Here is a 20,088-nt window from a genome sequence, read left to right on the forward strand (position 1 = left end):
AATAGAGAAAGTTTTAGGAAGCTGAAAATATATACCTAGCAGTTTTTGCAGTTAAGTGAGAGGTAACGATACATTGTTAACTTTTTGTAAAAACTTAGTGCATTCAATTATAATTTACAGTGATAATTCTTCCGCGTATTGTCATCACAAATTATTTATAGCAAAGATTGATTGAACTAGGAATTATTGTTATAATTGGAAACTTAACTAAAATCTTAGAAATCTTTGAATTTAAGATTATTGCGCAAAAATAATACTAACGCCATCTAGAGTGCAGCAGACTAAGCACACAAAGCCAAGTCAAATTTAAATTTTACTTTTAATTTAATTGAGTGTAGTTACCATATATTACACAACTGTATATGTTAGACAAAACATACTGTATTGTGGTAAACCTTGCATACTATTTATTGTTTATCCCTTTTTCAGAGCGGCGTGTGCAGAATAAGGCGAGCTGTGGCGCGCCGCCTCTATGCCGCATCGACGCAGGTTCGACATACATCGGGACGTTGCCAGGTGAACTCATTGCCATCTACCCTATATTTCTCCATACGATAATAATTTGACTTAATAAATTATTATTATGAATCAATCATAATAATTTATTGACTATATCGAAAGCATTTTTTATCATTAGACTGTAAAATATTTTTCTTTGTGAAATGCGTGAGAGCCTACCCTTCTGGTTTTCCCAGGTCACTGCTGAAGAGAAGCGGGCTGCAGGGAGTGAGGTAACCTGGCCGTGGTGGAACTTTACGACAATACACCATTATGTGTTCCTCAGAGTACCTACACCTCTAACGTATACAACGAATAATGTACGGTCCGTCCAAGATACTGCCAAACATTTTGAATAAACTTTTTTGTGATTGTACAGTTTTAGTTAATAGTGTTTAGAACGTGAGTGTGGTGTTAGTGATAGCGCCAACTGGCGTATTATTAGTGTGACAACGTGGCGGGGACGCATGCGCCGTCGGGACCGGCGCTGGCGATGCCATTTATTGAAGACGAGTGGTGGTCAGCGGAAAATGAGGGAAGAATGGTCGATCTCTCCAATTGTTTGCAGGTAATTTTATCCTATTTAAATGATATATGCGTTACATTATGAATATCGGATTATCGGAAGTTCTCTAACTGACTAACGAACTACTAATGGAGTCTGTATGGAAAGCAGTCATAGTGGAATTTGAGGTAGCAACAGTATAAAATAGAACACATATAATAGTGCCAGTAAATAAAAAGAATATTAGTTAACAAAACCGCCAGGCACATACTCTAGTAGCGACATCTATTGTCGCGTAGATAAACCACAATTTTTTTCAACATTTGTTCGTTTTTGTATTGTATTACAGCATTCATATTTTTATATTACCATTATATTACTTGCTTCTTAAAGTATTGTAATCTAAAAATATTTTGTATTTCTCTACTAACACTTTTACACTTATCTAGAATTAGGACTCATCATTCTGCTTATTAAATACAGTATACTATGGAATTGCGTTGTATACGAATTATTAAAATATAAGAATGTTCTAGATTTGCTTATCTTAAGATATTCTGATACGTTTTCACCTAGAGTAGTAGATGAAACTCAACACTTTTTGTAACATTTCAGGAGGCGGTAGCAAACGGCCAAACGACAGCTCAAATGCAAATTCAAATGGCGACATCTCTTGGCGAGTTGTCCCAGGCAGAGCTGTCAAACTTCGTCGGAGGACTAACTTTAGAGGCTGACTCGTCAGAGGCCGCAGATCCTGACGACATCCTCAAACAACTGGGGGAAACTGCTTTTGACAATTTTGATACGTTTTTTACCGATTTAACAAATGCAACTGCTTCCGCTGTGCCACCTATAGAGATTAAGGTAAAAAAATATTCCCTGACAGAGTAGCTAAATATAGTAAGTATACAAACAAACAAACAAACAAAAATCATTTATTCATATAGGTAACATAATGTACACTTATGAGCGTCAAAAAAAGAAATATACATTAAATGATTCTAATTTTACATTTACTGCCAGTTCTCAAATCGTAGAACGGAAGAGAAGAACTGGTAATTAACTCTCCGCCACTCTTTTTAATCGCGAAGTTTTTTTTACACAATGTTTGTAAGGAGCTGCAACCATTACACCGTGTTCCATATGACATCTTGAGTAATAAAGAATAATAAAATAAATTAAAAACAAAGATTTGTTCTCTATCAGCAGGAGACATGGGGAATATAATATAATACAGATGATATACTTACTATATTTAGCTAGAAAATTATGATTGGTATGTACTGAGTTATTTTTGACTTTACTGTGAAATTAAAATAGATAGAATAACAGTATATCATCAACTTCCTAGCTTACTTTTTTCTATATTCGTTTCCAGCAAGAAGAAAACAACAACATTTCGCCAGCATCCGGGAGCCAATTACAAGGCTCATATTATCAACAAACTAACCAGCTTATCTTGCCAAATAATGGTCAGCAAAGACTACAACAGCTGCTAAGATCAGGGACCAGTGCCATTAATAGCGCTGTGACGAATACCATTAACAATGGCAGATATAATATCGCGTCAGCAAATCCCCTACTCGCTGAAAAACTAGCAGCGACATCTAGTGGCATAAAACAAGAACCGGGAACTATTGGTTCAGAATACAACGGGACGAGTATGAACTATGGAAGCGCGTCGCCAATGCAGCGGGTACCAAGTGGGAAACCTCAAGTGCACGATGCAGGTGGAGGTAAAGGTGAGCTTCACACATTTAAAAAAACAGCTGTTTATTAATTTTATATTATTACGAGGTCCGCAACTACCCGCTTATGTTAAAAGAGTAATGATTTTATGATCACTAAAAGAAGTAATCAACGGCGGATCCAGGGAGGGGGTCATGGGGGTCATGACCCCCATGAGCTGGTTCCAGAACTTAGGTGGACCACTAATTGAACATAATGAATTTATGTTAATATTTTGTCACCATCCCGATTTTATGTAATTACATATATTATATATTTAATAAATATAATATGTGTAATAACTTTGTATGATGACATACGTATAAGTTCTATACGCCCTTGATTAAAATAATATTAATTTATTTAAGCCATCTAGTAAAAGTACTAGGAACTTTATAAGTAAATAACTCAGTTTGATCTATCTCTACTAGATGGCGCTGAACAAATTACTCGATATCCTAGGTTGAACGTAGATGACGTTCAGTGCATCCGATCTCTAAAAGTGCATAACTGACGATCATATTATTGCAGTTTTCTCTTGCAGTTAATCCACTTTCAATTTCCGCTTGAGGAAGTGGTAGAGATTTTCCTTTCGCAGCTCCCCGCTTTTACCTAGTTATATTGTCGTTTACGAGAAAGTTATCTTCGAGTTTATTTAATAACTATTTCGATGGATAATTTCTAGCGGTAGTCACGAATAACATAATTATTTTCAAGTTATGATTTATTGGATTATCACTGTACATATACGAAAGTAATAAACTTTCACGCATGATCTTCAGATATATTTAAATTTTTAAACAATCATAATCAATTTAAAATGTTTTCAAAATAAACGAAACTTTTGCATTGTATTTATTGAAGGTATGAAAATAACCCATGTATTTATTGAAGGTATGAAAATATCCCTAAGAAAATTCTGCATATTATGACGCAGTCTTAGCAGGAAGTGAAAATGTCCCACAACTTTCCTTAGGTATATCTTGGCTACAGACTATATTATGCAGTTCGTTATGATTATTGCAATAGGTTTTGGTGGATAAATTCTAAAAAGACAGAGACTGTACGCACTTTAAGTTTTTTTTTTCTTTTTGAATAAGACTGACATAAAATAGTTCGAGTCGAAGTAAAAAAATATTTCTATACTTCGTTGTTATTAGTTCACCAAGAGCGAATAGTAACTATGACGTCAAATTGGTTACATCGGCCTTGACACAGTGCTCTGATCGATTTCTGTTTCCAGGAAATAAGGACTCACTTTCCTGTATTATTCCTATATTTGGGTTATCTTATTCTGCTAAATTGTCTAGATTGAGTTATGGAATCTCCATCGAATCCTATATTGAGAATTAATGTGATGCGTGTTCTATATAATTTTGTTGCCAACTTCAAAATAAATTCTTTGTAATAAATAACTATTTCTATTACAGACACGGGGTAGAATTATAATTAAATTGTCGACTTTTATTTATCAACTTAACAGATTAATTTTTTATTTGGATGGTATAGAACTATTTTATGAGGTAAACTGATCTATTATAGCGAGTTTGCTTATCTTACCGAAGCCGCGTACAAATTATTTGAAGAAATCTATTAGTTATGAGGGTGTGCAATTATTTAACCAATTACCATCTCAAATTCGCAATATTGGAGTGTTTGACAAATTCAAAAAGGCATTAAAGATGCATGTTAGAATGAACATAGCTGACTAAAATTGTTACGGCTAATGGCGACGTGTATCTCGCTCGTATATAATATGTACATATTAATATTAAGTTTCTCATGTAAATAAAATATTTCTGTTTTGTAATGAGAAATAAAGTTCTTTAAACATTATAATAGTAGTACTGTGCACAGTTTTTCAATTGCAAAATGGTTTTTAGATATAAATAATGTTCCCCCTTAAAAAATGTTGGACTATGAGGAGAGATAATAGTGTCAAGTCTGGTTTCTAGCATTTACATGCATCAAAAGCTGTCACACGTTTGCAAATAATTGGAATATAAATTGAAGTTACCGTTGTAATAAATTAACCTTTAAAAAAGTAACGCGCCAAAACAAAGAAAATATAGCTATAGTCGTTCGGTGTTACTAGCTGCTTATTGTTTTTTAAATATACTTGTCATTCCAGTGTTGTCCAACACACACTTAGCCGGCTATGAGTGCATCGTTGCAACTCCTGCGCAGCCGTGACCCGCTTTTCGCGTTATGTCACTCGCCACCCGCACACGCTTGCGGGATGCTCTACTTTAACGTGGTTTTTACAATGACTGTATGATTAAAAGAATTTTAAACTTAATCATGACGCAAATATGTAAACTTTAGATGGCGCTGGTACAAAATCCAATTCGGTAAAGGTAGTGGAAATAATAATCATCAACGACATTGGCAAGCAGGTTTCATCACCATGTTTTCCTTCGTCGTTCGAGCGAATATTAAATGCGCAAATAGAAAGAAAGTCCAAAGCCTGGAATTGAACCAGGGATAGTCGCACCATGAAGCCACCAGGGCAACACTGCTGCAATTCTAGATAAGACGCAAATTAATTTGAAAACTATAGATATACACAATATGTTTTTTTTATTTTATTTACTTAGCTATGGAAATAGAGCAACATTAATGCGCAAACGCATTGAAGTCACATCCGCGCATCTCGCCTTGAGATCTACTGAAATCGTTGTTGATTTATTGTTATCTATCATTCCTATTTGACACTTGTACATTATATAGGAGAAGGACAATACATGATACTTTTATATACAAATGTTAGGAACAAATATAATTTTTTTTTTAATTTAGTATATTAATTTATGAATTAATATATTTTTTTCTATTGCACACAGGGACCACACGAAGATGTATTTTTGTTTACTATTTATCCGATTTAAATTATTATTCTTACTATGTAAACACTATGTTTGTGTTACTACAGAAAGTTTAATATAATTATAAACTAAGAAACATTGAAAGACGAATACGTTAAGTAAGTAATAAGTTTTTATTAATTTTTAATAGGCCGGCAACGCTCTTGTGAGCCTTCTATCAAATGTCCATGGGCGGTATCATTTAATATAAGGTGAGCCTCCCGTCTGCCTCCTTTTTTATTTTAAAGGCGTGGTAAAATAAAAACATCTATCAAAGTATGGTGGTATATAGGTAATTATTTCGCTTTTAAAGACATATTATAATATTTAATTGTCTATAATATCAATAGCCAATTTCTATTAAAAATGATATAAATTCGGACTGGATCTATTTTGAGTTTCCTGTTCGTAGTAGAGAGACTGTTGATACCAAAACTTATTTACACTGTTATCATGTAAAATCTAGACCAACAAAACATATGTCAATTTTATTAGTGTGTGCGTGTCACGTTGTAAGTTACACGTGATGTTTCGATTAGTATTCTGTAAGCTCACTCGGTGCAATTATTGCGAATAAATTCACGCCTAGTACGATACATAGCTGCTGTTTCTAGAACATTACGGGGATTATTGGGAAAATAAAATTTTATTCAACACTTGTTCACGTGATTTTTTAAATTTGGAATAATAAGCCTGTTAGTTAGTTGAGTTTATTAAGTAATAGTCTCTCTAGTCAATGTAACCTCTTTTTTACTTTTTTTTTAACCGCTTTTTTACTTTTACAGTAGATACAAAGTTTTAACACTCAGTAGGCCCTGAAAACTGAATAATATTACATATAACTATCATAATGACTAAAACGCTACCCTTCCCCATTACGGGATTACTTCATACAAATATTTTACAGAATGTCCAGATATACAAAGAAAATATTTACCCTCCTATTTTGTATCAAGTACAGTCTATGCAGTAGGTATACGATAAGAATGATCTAGCTCCTTGAGTGCGTGCGACAACCCGAACCGTGTCAATGACAAACGCACACATCCTGTCCAATGCACACATGTGCAGTGAAATAGTGCGTGTTTAAGGCAGAACTAAATTTTTTCGCATCGTATCGGCCCGCAACGCACTACACTACATTGTGGGCATATGCCTGTTAGTTGTTGCTTTAAGAAATTAAGTGCTCTTTACTCGGATCCGAGTATTCAGCACCCAATGTGCTGTATGCCGACCACTCGAATCCGATTTTTTTTTTAATAAAAATAGTAATTTACATTCATACACATTTTCAAATATGAATATATTTAGTAACTCAATATTCACCATGAAAAGTTTTGGTTACTTTGTATCCATTGTTTAAACATTCAATATATTAATAAGTAAGTAATAAGTAAATAAGTATTAAAGTAATCAATATTTGTTTTGGTGACAATTAGATACAAATTGTTTGGAAAATGGGAATCTCTCACAAGTCCCTCGAAAGGTTACACTCGAAACGTCGAGCCATATAAATGTCTCATATCTGTTCAGAAGTTTTATTATATAAGATCGGTCTAAGTTGGGCCCTTCAAGAAAATGAACCAAATCCATAAAGACGGGCAAAACTACACGTATCATAGATTTTTAGCAATTTGCATGTGTTTTGTAGACATATTAAAAGTCTGAAAAAATAAATGCAATTCACAAAGTATCAGGTTTAGAAGCGCCTTAATTCCTTACGTTATCGTGTTCCGTTTTAGGGATATGTTAAACATTTTCGCTTGCAATTTAACACACACACACACGTATTTGCCAAACTTTATTATTATATATAATATTAATATGTTAATTCGTTTGATTTTAGTCGTACTGATGTAATACCGATACATAACGCTCTACGGAACAATGAAGCAGAGAACAGAATTGTCTAGCGTAGCCGAGTATTTCTTCTTCCTAAACATATTAAATTAGTATTATAGGGATATTATAGTATATAGGGACTAACTGGGAAATAATTAATGAATATATATTTACTTTCAATAATTTATTCCCTGTTCGTAAGTCGAGTATCGAGTAAACATTATAATTTTTGAATAGATATGTAAAACAAGAAATCTAAATACGAATTTATAACATTATTAAGCGAGAAAATATGAATATTTGTTATCGCATAAAGAAAAGGAAATATTTACTACTGTACATTACACTGTACAGTATTCAATTATAGGCTGTAAATACAATATGTAATTGATAATGTAGGCTGCACATAACCTAATGATTTTAATTGGAAATAAGTGAAATAAAATTAGGTAAATAAATCGGGAGGTTCAATTAATGAGTCTCGATATCTCAACGAGTGCCGCAATGGACATGCATTTTGCATTATCCGTCGCTTTCATACATTTTCAGGCTTAGTTAGGCGTGGTCTATAACAGAAAATTAGCCAGAGGCATTAATGTTTTATTGTATCTAATACCGACAAATCTTCCTTATCTGTAAAATAAATATAATATAATAATTTATTTTTTTGCCTATGGAAAGGCTTTGAAAATACTTCAAAGTATTTTTCATTAAGGCATTAATGTTCTGTTCTATCTAATAGTGGCTAAGCTTCCTTATCTGTAAAATAAAAATAATTTCATAATTTTTTTTTGCTTATGATAGGACTAAACATACTCCTCATAAAAAAGCTACTGGCATTATTATAGTCCGCAAGTATTTAAATGTTAAATGGTGAATAAAATATTGATAAATTAAGGCATTTGTACAATACCTATAAAACCAGATCTTTTGTGTATATTAATAATCCTCGCGTATTGCGATTTAAGAATAGATTAACACAGAAAAAAGACCGGTTGCGTCTGGTCTTGGCCTCTTGTCTCTCTTTCGTGATTATTGTTTTTCTTAATGTGTAGGTAATTAGGCTTCTGTGCCTACCGTATGCCGTCTTTTATTTAAGAAGCGTTTGCTCAAGCCATTAAAAAAATTAGGTTATCCATGAAATATTTTCGTCATCGGCCGTCGAATAAGAAATTTCCCACTACTATGTGGATTCCGCTACGGACTGAAGTTTGTCCAAATCAATTAGAATCGTTCAAGAAAATAGCGTACCAATTCTTTTTAAGGCAAGTATTGCGGTCGCAATCTATTGAGTGTCCATAACCCGTTTACCTCCTGTTCTATAAAATTATATGAAAAATAGTATGTACTCACTTTAAAACTTCAACACAGATATGGTAATAGAGACCGACCTAACGGATCCATGAATAGAAATTATTAAATGTACTTAAATCAGTGCTCTGGTTACATATACTCTATATGTTAATACCTACATTTGTACTCCGCAATATCTCAAATTTAAATTACTTTCGAAGGTTCACCTAATTATATAACTGTACTAAGAATGACTATTTTTCCTTTTGTAATTATTTCTCCTGCGCAAAGTTTACTTAATTTTTTGTTTGTTCCTTTATCATTGCAATACTTAAATGCCTTTCCCCGGTTCCTAGTAACAGATGACGCTCTGAAACAACTGACATTCTACTTTAAACTCGATTTGGAATTTGAATTTAAGTTTTTCATTATATGTTTTGAAAAATGACTTAATGTTTCATATAAACATGTCATTTAGCAAGAGACCGAGTTAAGAGTTTCTTAAGTGAACTATTCAATTTTATTTGATATTAAAAAATATGTATTTTAAATTTTTTGATTATGGGGGGGGGGTGAATATTAAATTAAAGGTGGGCATCCCACAAAAAATTTTGGAGAACGCTGGTCTTGACTGTGTCTACACGTAAGACACAGGAACTCTATTTTGGTTGTGAATTCCAAACCGAGATTATTATTAAAAAGCTTATTACGTTACAAATGAAAAAAATATAAAATTATTTTGTTGACTTTTCCTGTAGTTCCAATATAGTTGCCATCTTTACATTTATCGTTTTGTTATATGACTCTCAATTGTTTGTATGTTATTTTAGTGTTGCCGCTTAATATTTGTATAAAATTGTATAAACAATAAATCTAATGTGTCTCGAAAAAGTAGACCACAGACTAACAAATTTTTTTTCGTCAAAAATAAATTGTTTACGTAAACTTTTGCCCTCTATAAATTTAAATATCAATGAGTGGTGTAAACCTGACACTCCCCTTGCGAGCTGATCTCATGTCTAATTAATAGTTGAAATCAGGGTTCCTTAATAAAGCACGTCCCGTAATTTAATATTAAGCATGCTGAGACTAACAGATGTATTCGAAATAAACGACATAATGTGAAATGTGAACATGAAAATTATGTGTATATATTTTTAATGTTCATAATTTAAAATAATTATATATTTTTACTAGGCGGACGTTACGTTTATTACATTAATATTTTTAATTGAAGTTAAGTAACCTTCTACGAAGCAAATTGCCAGAAATCGAACCAAGGCCTTTACGCCATACGTTTAAAAATAGACAACCCTTAAAAACCTGATAAACATTTTATATTTGTAATCTGTAATAAACAGAACCCAATGTAAACCATAGACTATCAATAACTTAAACCCAAAAGCAATAGACACGTGTCATAGTTCCGCCCAATAGCCCCGCCCCGACAGAAACATAAAATTTCACGCTAATGAATTTTTAGAAATTCTAACGCGTTGTTTTTGTCTACCTGTTAAGAATATGAATTATTGCGATTTTAAATGTATGGTGTAGCATTTCAATAAAAAATCTTTCAGGATAAATCAAGCCGGAAATTTATGTCTATTTTTTTATTACTACTGTGTGCCCTTATTTTATTTATAATAATTTCGTAACATAACATAAATAGGAAAAGCCTATCGCTGACATAAAAGACATCAAATCAATTAATAACAAATTAAAGACGATTATTATCTGTCGTGAAAAGTGGCGGGGCACTTCAGGCACCAAGTTTAAATGTTTTTTGCTGTACCCTTGTTTATTTATAATCATTTACCAAAACTTTCTAAAACAACCCCTAATTATGACACTTCATTTATCCTTTTTAATCACAAGGCAAGCACAACAAAACAGAAAGTGACAAAAGAGTACTTTAGAGTGTTAGACTGATGTAGTTTTGTATGAATTTGGGGATAATGCTTTTGTAACCAGCCTAATTATATATCCCTTGAAAAGTGGCACTTAATTCCACAAGTATTAATATAATTATTGGAAATTATGACTATCATAAACTGTTGAGTAGATAAATGAAGTTGCAGTGGCGCAGCAATTGCAGAGACCTCGGTGATGTGTTTAGAGCTGTCGAGGTAACAGGTTCATTCAACGCGTAGTAGGACTATAAATTTATAATTTTGGGGACAATAGAACAATGTAATTCTTTTTTGCGACATGCACTTACTAAAATCTAGTTTTGTGTAGATTTTTAAAATCATAAGTTATAAAAGCAATGTTAATTTCCATTATTACACTATAACAAACTACGAATGGAAAACTATTTTAGTTCATTAAAAGTAAATATTTAATGAGTATAAGACTATCAGTTAAACACAGATGCGTAGATGTCCATAGAGTTCTACAGAAATTGTCACCCCACAGAGCATAGAGCAGTAAAACATTGCACTTGGCGCGCGCGCCTCTGTATCTGTGTCATGGCCGCTGCGCGGAAAATCTGCGTTATATAACGATAACTGCACTACTCTGTGATATTGTCGTACAAATAATGTTTATTTAATATTGTCTATGGCTTACGCGAAAATATTAATAGTCAACGTTTATTTGTTTGGAGAATTATTCGTTTTGATTTTTGTTAGGGCCCCGAAGCCGTGTATTATATACATGAAAAATACGTATTTTCTGTATATTCTACATAAACATGGCTCCGCTTCCTATCTGACACTATATTTAAAAGCAATAAAAAAGCTGTGTCCTTGCGCCCCGAGACTATGTTTCCCCCAATAGCTAGATAATTGTGAAAAAATTAATGATAGTAATTATAAAATGATTAGAATCTCGTTTCTTATCATTTAGAAAACTCATTTAGCGATACCACTTATTAATATTATTATTACGAGGTTTCAGTAAAACGTATTAAAAATGCAGTATAAAATGTTAAGTTATGGAAATCAAAGTGGTACGTTGTTTGCATAGCGACACTAACCTACCGCAACATTTATTTCTCAGAGTATTTAGAGGAAAAAATATCATTCAGTTAGCTTCGATTTAAATCAATGAGAATTCAATCTCAAGAGTCCCCGATACAGGGCAATAGGTTTTCTATATCTCACGTTAATTATATTATATTAAAATTTCTGTAGTTTTTTTTTAATTTGGCACAATATGTTAGTGTTAGTGAGTTTCTCAGGTTCTCTTAGCTGCTAAATAATACAGCGTAAAACACCAACTTTGTAACATTAATATTTTCATTTGAATATCAAATTATATCTCCCCCGGGTCGATTCGCAAGAACTCGTGATCTTCAGTCAAACAGTTACCAATAACAATAATAATTTCCTTTTTACCAAAATAATGAATATAAGAGCAGTGTTGGCCTAGTGGCTTCAGCTGCGACTCTCATACCTGGTCGTAGATCGTAGGCTCGATCCCCGGCTGTGCACCAATCGACTTTCTTTCTATGTGCGCATTAAACATTTGCTCGAACGGTGAAGGAAACCGACATGTCTTAGACCCAAAAAGTCGACGACGTGTGTCAGGCACTAGAGGCTGATCACCTTCTTGCCTATTAGATTTAAAAATGATCATGAAACAGATTCAGAAATCTGAGGCCAAGACCTAAAGCGTTGCGTAAAGCGTAAAAGGTTGTAGCGCCACTGATTACTTATTATTATGAATATAAATAGCAATTTTAATACGAAATAATAATATATATTCTTATTAAAATAATATATATAACCTCCTTAATACAATTTTACGAACTTGTACGAATATTATTTATTCACTGTTGCAAACATTTTTCCCCTTCAGCCAAAAAACATTATATACTTTTTAGTAATCACATATCTATGTTTGTCGTTGGTCCTTAGATAACTTCAGTTTGTTAATAGAAGAGGTGTTTTACCTCTTCGTTGCATACAGAAATATAAGACAGTTGATATAATTACATAAACAGGAGAGCAACTGGCGGCCTTATCGCTTAAGAGTGCTCTCTTCCAAGCAAGCAATGATTACAGTAGTTTTGGTTATTAAATTTTGTGGTAAATACGACTGTGAAATGATAAATCTCATTATTCTGTCGTCTAGAATAAGTTTGCTTCAATTTACTTGATTTCTTAATAAAACCTAAACAAGGCAGTTTAATAATAAAATGATAAGATCACTTTAATTGGTTGATAGGTTTGGAACCATGTGTTTTACTTTCAAAATGCACATGTTTCTCGAAGCTACAATCGGCGCGTTGGTATGTTTGTTCATATGTGTTCAAGGCTTATGTCGCAATGCTGTGTCCGGCTCCACTAAATAGATAGTTTGGCCAAGGTGACGTTGCTAAATATTAAGGAAATTCGCTTTTAATTCAGCGAAAACTTTTACCAAACGTTTAATTAAAATATACAGTTCCTTCTTTGGACAGATATCAGACGATTTTAGCTTGATTTTTGCTAAGACATCTACTCATTCGTAACTATATATTTATAAACAACTAGACAGATTTTTGATGGAAATGCCACTCAACTTACGTATATTTTATTAAGAAATAAAGTATGACTTTTTATTTAGTTATAAATAATCTAACAGCTACACTTTCTCATACTGTAAAAGAAAAAAACTTAGACAAAATAAAAAGCCATGATAGATTACATTAATAAGCAAAATTTAAAGGCCGGCAACGCACTTCTGCTAATGTAAGTGCTTATGTAACCTACTGCATTCTATTGTTTAAAAACATTAAACAGAAAACAAGTACATTTATATATAGACAAAAAAGAAAAACTGAAATTAAACATTAAAATAACGACTAATAATATTTTAAATAAAATAAATAAATTGTTACTGCTGCTAAGTACAGTCAAAGTCTTCCCCCTTCTCTAATTATTTTCTTACATCCTCTTTGGTAAGCAACTTTATATCAACGTCGTTATTTTTAGTTATTTGATTTTTTTATAATCGAAACGTATGGTAGGAAAGTATTCAGTGGCAAGGTATTGAGAATACATTAATTAATAACAAATAAATAATATATGAACAAGGATTGGACAGTTCCAGTGCGATTTGTTATTAAACACTTTAATTTGGTTGGATTTTAGTTCTCGACACAGAATCGATTTAAATAGATGGGTGGCGTGGCGTTAGCGTGTTTGTATGACATAAAGTCTCGAGTAACCAACCAACCCAGAGAAAGTATTGTAACTTTACGAAATTATATTTTTTTAAATGATGTACTTATAAATTTTTTTTTTTTGAATAATTTTGTATAGATAACTGTATTAAGGGCCTAGTGGCTCCACAATTGATTCCATAAAGGAACCAGGACGCGTGGGACACCGCTCCCCGTCACTACACAAATTTATTCTCCATCTCATTCAAGCAATTACCGAAACGAATGGTTATTGAGAGGAATGAAGTGATGTTATATGCTATGTCGAAGACCAAAAGAAATTGAATTACAGCAATTCCCTTGTCCGACCATTATAGAAATTGCATCATAGCCATGTCCGTCCGTCGTTTTTTACATAGGATCCCTAATACCAGCACCTGAACTGGCAGATCTGTGGCCACTAAACAACAGAGAATTGTCTTTTATTTCCTAAAAAGGGCCTTTTAAAGGTAGCTCTGATGGGCTTGGCGACTTTCTAGTCCGGGCGACGAATATCCGTCTCTCTTTTCCATTATTATCTTCTTACGTATTATTGTATAGGATATATGGAATGGTAATGATCTTATGTAGGCTTTGGTAAGGTTGATTTTAAACTACAAATTAAGTATAGGTGTAACGTATGAAATGAATGTTCGCTAGAAGTGGTTTACCTCCCGAAGTGGGACAGGATGCAGGCATGTGCGCTGCGCATGCACTTATGTAACGTTCACTTGCCATAGATACGTATATATTAGATTTTAAATAGATCTGTCACTTGCCATAGATTTATTAAATTTAAAAGTGATCTGTGGTCAAAGCATTTTACTAATTTCTTATCTCTTGTGGGGTTCAAGTGATCCTTTATTTCTCTGTTTCTTAATAGTTTTGTACAATCAACCCTTTCGCACTGCGTATTATATATTGTTTATTACCCTATAGTTACAGAATATTCTTAACCTGAGTAATAATAATAATAATTAAAAATTGATAAAAAGAAAACAAAAATAAATTAAAAAGTTTGGTCTGTAAGTACCTAGAGCCGGTAATTTCGTCGCTTAACGTGGCTTAAGGCTGGCTACAAGACGCCGACTTAAATCTTTCATTAGCGCCTGTGAATTTGAACCCTACGACCTAAGAGTCTCTGATCCTAAGGGAACAAAATCAAAGTTGGAGGAAAGACCCTTTATTATTTTAAATTTATTCTAGCTATAATAGTGGTTGCCTGGAAGAAATCGCTCGAAAACGATAAGGCCGCCAGTTGCCCTCCTTCTTATTATATTTATTTCTTTTTTTTTTATTTAATGAAACGAAATGTTAATAAATAAATATAATAGACTGGAAAATCTGATAATGAATTCCTGTTATATCATCAATATACAAATTTACAAGGTTTTATCTAGATTAATATTTGAATTCCGAACATATTAAGGTCCTTATTGTGAACTAAAGCTTTTTTCGCTCTTTTGGTAAAACTACTGTCGTAAGTTAAATCATTCAAAGCTTAAGAAAACTCTGCTTTATAAAGAATATTTGGCGTATAATAAAGAATTTTAAAATTCTACGAATGAACAGATCATTAGTACTTGTAACCCGAGGATCCAAACCGCAGCCATATTAGACGAAATGCACAAACTCATGGCTAGTTGGTTTTTATCGGCTTCTCTTAAGGAGACATTTATCGTCAACAAAAAATTTGGCTATCCCGAATCGGTATTTAACGCGCGGGATTCCGTACTTTATAGAAACAAAAAATCACTGTTTATTATTTATTATTAAAAATATGCATGTCTATAGTATAGTATACTATACTATACTATCTATACATTCTGGTATACCAGATGGTATAGATAGTTTCTCATATATATAGTGGTTAACTGTAAGTGATAGCTAGAAAAGTTTATCCCTTTATTGATTTATTTTAATTGTAATATATGACTGCAACAAATTATTAATAATTAATAAATAAATAAAATATTAAACCATACATAGATATCAAATAAATTTATATATATTTACTAAATAATATATACATTTTACAAGAAATACAAACGAACCCTAAACATTTAAGAGTAGTCATAGCAACTGTAGCCGTGTGATGAAATAACAAGTTTATCAGTTATCGTACGGGATTGTGAGCTGTATGTAGAGGGGATAAGGTTGGCGTTATCTACTGTATTTTACAGTGCTTAGAACATTCAGTAACATATCATTACTTTTATTTCATTCGTTTGTCTACAATAGAAAACCTTTTTAAATAAAACACTCGTTCAATGATATTAAAAAAACTTTTTTCAAGACCCCACAAGAACACAAAAGTGGCGATAAACGTTTAAAAGACTGACTAATCACTTACTAACTTACTCCGCTGCCACCGACAGTGAGACTTATTGCCCGAAACGCAATCCTTGCCAATTGTCCACTTGGAGCTTTCGCTCCTTCTCCGACGTCTTAGCAATGTCTTGGGAGTCCTAATTCTTAAGTGGAATTTTGATTTAAAAGCCGTGTAGTTTGAATAATCCTAGAAAAGTTACTTCACTAGGCGAGTAAACTGTGGCCACTCAAAGTGGGCCACGAACCTTGAGGTTGTATTTGCATCGGTCGGCCTCGCGCGGTCGTCGCTCCGGCCTTATACTGATTTCCTTCCTTCCCATCTTAGATAAATAATATTATTTAACTGTTCGTTAATGTTATTAACGAGAATTGTAATGAGGTTAGACAATAATTTTTTGTACTAATTATGTAAAAAATTTAGGGTATATAGCCATACTTAGCTTGATTGCGAAACAGACGAAAAGGAAAATTTTATGTTACAAAACATGAAACTCTTTCGAATCGGCCTATAGCGCGCAGAGTAGTGACTTTATAAAGTGTTAAAGGTACAACAAATATATATTACTGTTATTATATAGTTTATTGGGTATCTGGTTCTTTACATCTGGATACCAGATGAACCGTTTTTTATAAATTTTAGTAGACAAAATAGTGTTTATTAATTACATTTAACGTTTTTATATATAATTGTTCCTAGCTTCGGACTAGACTATAGATAATACAATATACACACTAGGGCCTAACAACAATATAAGGAAAATATACAATAAATAAACTAAAAAAATAAACAGAATAATATACAGTTGTCCTACTTTTTAATCAACAGAAAATAACACTAAAAAGCTTTCTATATAATAAAATAAAACGTCCAAGAAAACGATTTAATTCTGCTAAAAGTACTAGGGTACTATAACTTGATAGTTACGTGAATTATAAAACAAAGGAGCAGGGTGAATGCACCGCCCTACAGTGCACGCCACAAGATAACATCTCTGTTTCAGTAATTTATTCATTTCAGCTACTCGCTCACGAAACACCCTTTGTATAATACCCTAGTGTATTTATATAGATTATAGGACATATTTTTATCTGTCAGATTGTTTCTATCTGTAGTGTCGTTGGATAGTCAAGATTTATGGTTTGTAGAGCCCCAAGGAATTTTCTAATCTATACACAAAGTGTCTATCGACTTCACTTAAAACCAAATTGTTTATAAACTAATTACAGTAAGTTTTAGTTCTACCACCCAATTATATCTCTTATAAATTTAATTAAAAAATTGACATTGTTTTTCGTGACTAAAAACCTATTGCACACAAAGCCACGGTCATCAGCAAGTGCAGTATAAAGTGAATTACAAAAGCGAATAAATTCAAGTCCGTAAGTTGACGCTGGGACGTCGCGTGCCGCATTGACCCAGTTCGCGGGTTCGGTGCCCGGCTGAGGTCGATTGACTAACTCGCGAATCTGCATCGTGACGTCACGCCGTTTTTGTTTCACTCAAGGCTGGCTTGCATACGGGTCGAACGGAAAACTAGCGTTGTACAGCCATTTTGTGATAGTTTTATTTAATATCAAATAGAAACGATGGTTGATGACACGCGAACAAAGTACTTTTGTATTATATAGACTTAATATTCCATTAGAAAATTAAGTTACGATTGGAATATTCGAGTTTCTAGTTATCCAAAAAATCTTTTAAAAAATCTAGAAACCACACACAGGATACATTTATGAAAAATTACATCACAAAAAATTGACTTCAATTCCACACGTAGCTGACATGACACGAACCATACACGGATACCTAAAATCAGAGCCTAATATGAGCTTAAAAATGTAACCTATTTTGGAACGAGTCTTTATAACAGCTTCCCCCTAAGATACGAGAAACAGTACCAAAGTTTCCAATACGCCATCGAAGTTTTTTTTGTAGATGGGCTCTAATGCAATAACAGCGTGTAGTACGCTGTTTAGACAGTACTACGTTTTTAAATATGTTTTGTATTGACATATAAGTTTTTTTTTTAAATAAAAAATAAATAAATAATAAGTGACTTGTATGTTTTTAATGAGAATAAAAATCTTTAAACCTAAACTATATCTATGAAAATAAAATACATTATATTAAAAATGTTTGTGTACTTAATCGATATATTATTGTTACTTTGCATTAGGTATAACCTTTTCCAACCATTTAGTATTATGAAAAAATATAATATGAATAGTATTCGGAAACAAAATTCATATAGCCGTTCTTTTGTTTTTTAAATCATAATTCGAACACAAAGCGCCGTTCAATTCTTTCATAGAATACTGTATTATTATGTTAAATTGTACGTATTTGGCCTTAAAAATAACTTGTTGTATTTGTTGAAAGAGCTATACGATAATTTTGAAACTATACCAATAAGCATATACAAAAAAATAGTTTTAAAGTATTAACTACTACTCAAGGAATATTCTTCCTAAAAATATTATGTAGGGCCTATAGTCACTGGATTGGAAAGTGGATTTCACTATGAAGAGCCAATGTAAAACTTTTCAAAGCCAAATATTAATAGCGAGAATAGCTGAGGGCGACTGTGACCTACAACTGGTTAGTTGTGAACAGTTAATGTAGTTATTCCACTGCATTAATTCAAAACATTTTCATTGCATGAACTCTCAGTAAGACCTGAAATATCTAAGAATAATATTTATTAAATAATGCTGCAACAATGGATTTAAATTAAATTTTTTCTCCTCCTATTTTTATTAATATATATATTTAGATGTTAATTGGGACATTTTTTAATTGATTAGTCTTTCTTTCTGAGAATTATTTATATTATGTTCTTACTTACTAATTATTGTTTGAACGACTGCGAAGCCTGGGCCTCTGTGTCTAGGAGACCCAAAAGTGACCAAATTCAGTGAAGTCAACCTCTAATGTATTACTAGTCGGCTTGATTCTCACTCTTTCTCTATTGTGTCTCTTTTCGTTTTCTACAAAGCGCGGTGAGCGTTCGGAAGAATTGTTTGGGTTGATCACTCCTACCTCGTTTTAATACCCTCTAGCATCGAGAGTGTCCTTGGGCGGCGGTATCACTTAACATCAGGTGAGCCTCCTGCCCGTTTGCCCCTTGTTCTATAAAAAAAGAATAATAAAAATTTAAAAAGTAAATTATATTACTTCAAACTTTGTATTCTATCATGTATATTATTAATAATATAAGTCGCTGAAAACCGTTGGAAAGAAATCACATATCGTAAATCGCATTTCAGCTAACTAAAAAGCTAAATTGTAATTACCAACGAAATCTAAATACGAATAGCGTTATATCATTACATAAATTAAGTTTATGAGTTTATGTAACGACGCGTCTTAGAAAGTACACACAAGACATTAATGAATAATTGTAGCATAACAAAGACAAAACTGCGGAACGTATAAAATTTAAACATACATTTCAGTAGATTGCTTATGTTCAAACCTACATAAGTATAGATCATGAAGCTCAGGTACTTACATAAAGTGTGGGCACAAACTGAACCCGAAAAGCCTTATCGGCGGGGCAGTGACCGTCTGGAGGGCGAAACTCTGCCCTCAGCTATTGCACCGAATTACTCCATACTTATATCTTTCGTGTAATATTTCAGACTCATTTTCCTCTAAATAAATCGTTATGAGAAATGTATGAAATTGCGCTCCAACTGAAACAAACGTAATGGAAAATTGTCTATTACTAGATGACTAGTCTGGTAATATCTCTGCTATTGAATTATAACTAGATATCCATTAAAATAGTTACTAAAAAACATTTTGCCATCTGGCGTGAAACAATTGTTCGTACTAGTACCTGTAGCTGAGTTTTATTATCGGACGTCTAGGCAGAATTTAAAACCATCCTATGTCG

The 20,088-nt window shown here is 32.8% G+C and overlaps 1 protein-coding gene across 4 annotated transcripts in view; it reads left to right on the forward strand.

The window, feature by feature from the left end:
• LOC110991795 (ecdysone-induced protein 74EF) overlaps positions 1–20,088 on the forward strand; it is a 133,558-nt gene that overhangs the window by 51,925 nt on the left and 61,545 nt on the right. For 2 of the 4 annotated variants that reach the window (XM_022257291.2, XM_022257293.2), the window contains exons 4-7: positions 430–516; positions 696–1,066; positions 1,619–1,867; positions 2,382–2,745. In XM_022257291.2, coding sequence (XP_022112983.1) covers positions 992–1,066; positions 1,619–1,867; positions 2,382–2,745 — 688 coding nt within the window. In that variant the 5' untranslated portion in view covers positions 430–516; positions 696–991. The remainder of the gene's footprint in view (positions 1–429; positions 517–695; positions 1,067–1,618; positions 1,868–2,381; positions 2,746–20,088) is intronic. The other 2 variants (XM_022257292.2, XM_022257294.2) reach the window with 1 other exon arrangement.

The sequence above is a fragment of the Pieris rapae genome, chromosome 2, assembly GCF_905147795.1.
Source record: "Pieris rapae chromosome 2, ilPieRapa1.1, whole genome shotgun sequence".
NCBI lineage: Eukaryota > Metazoa > Arthropoda > Insecta > Lepidoptera > Pieridae > Pieris > Pieris rapae.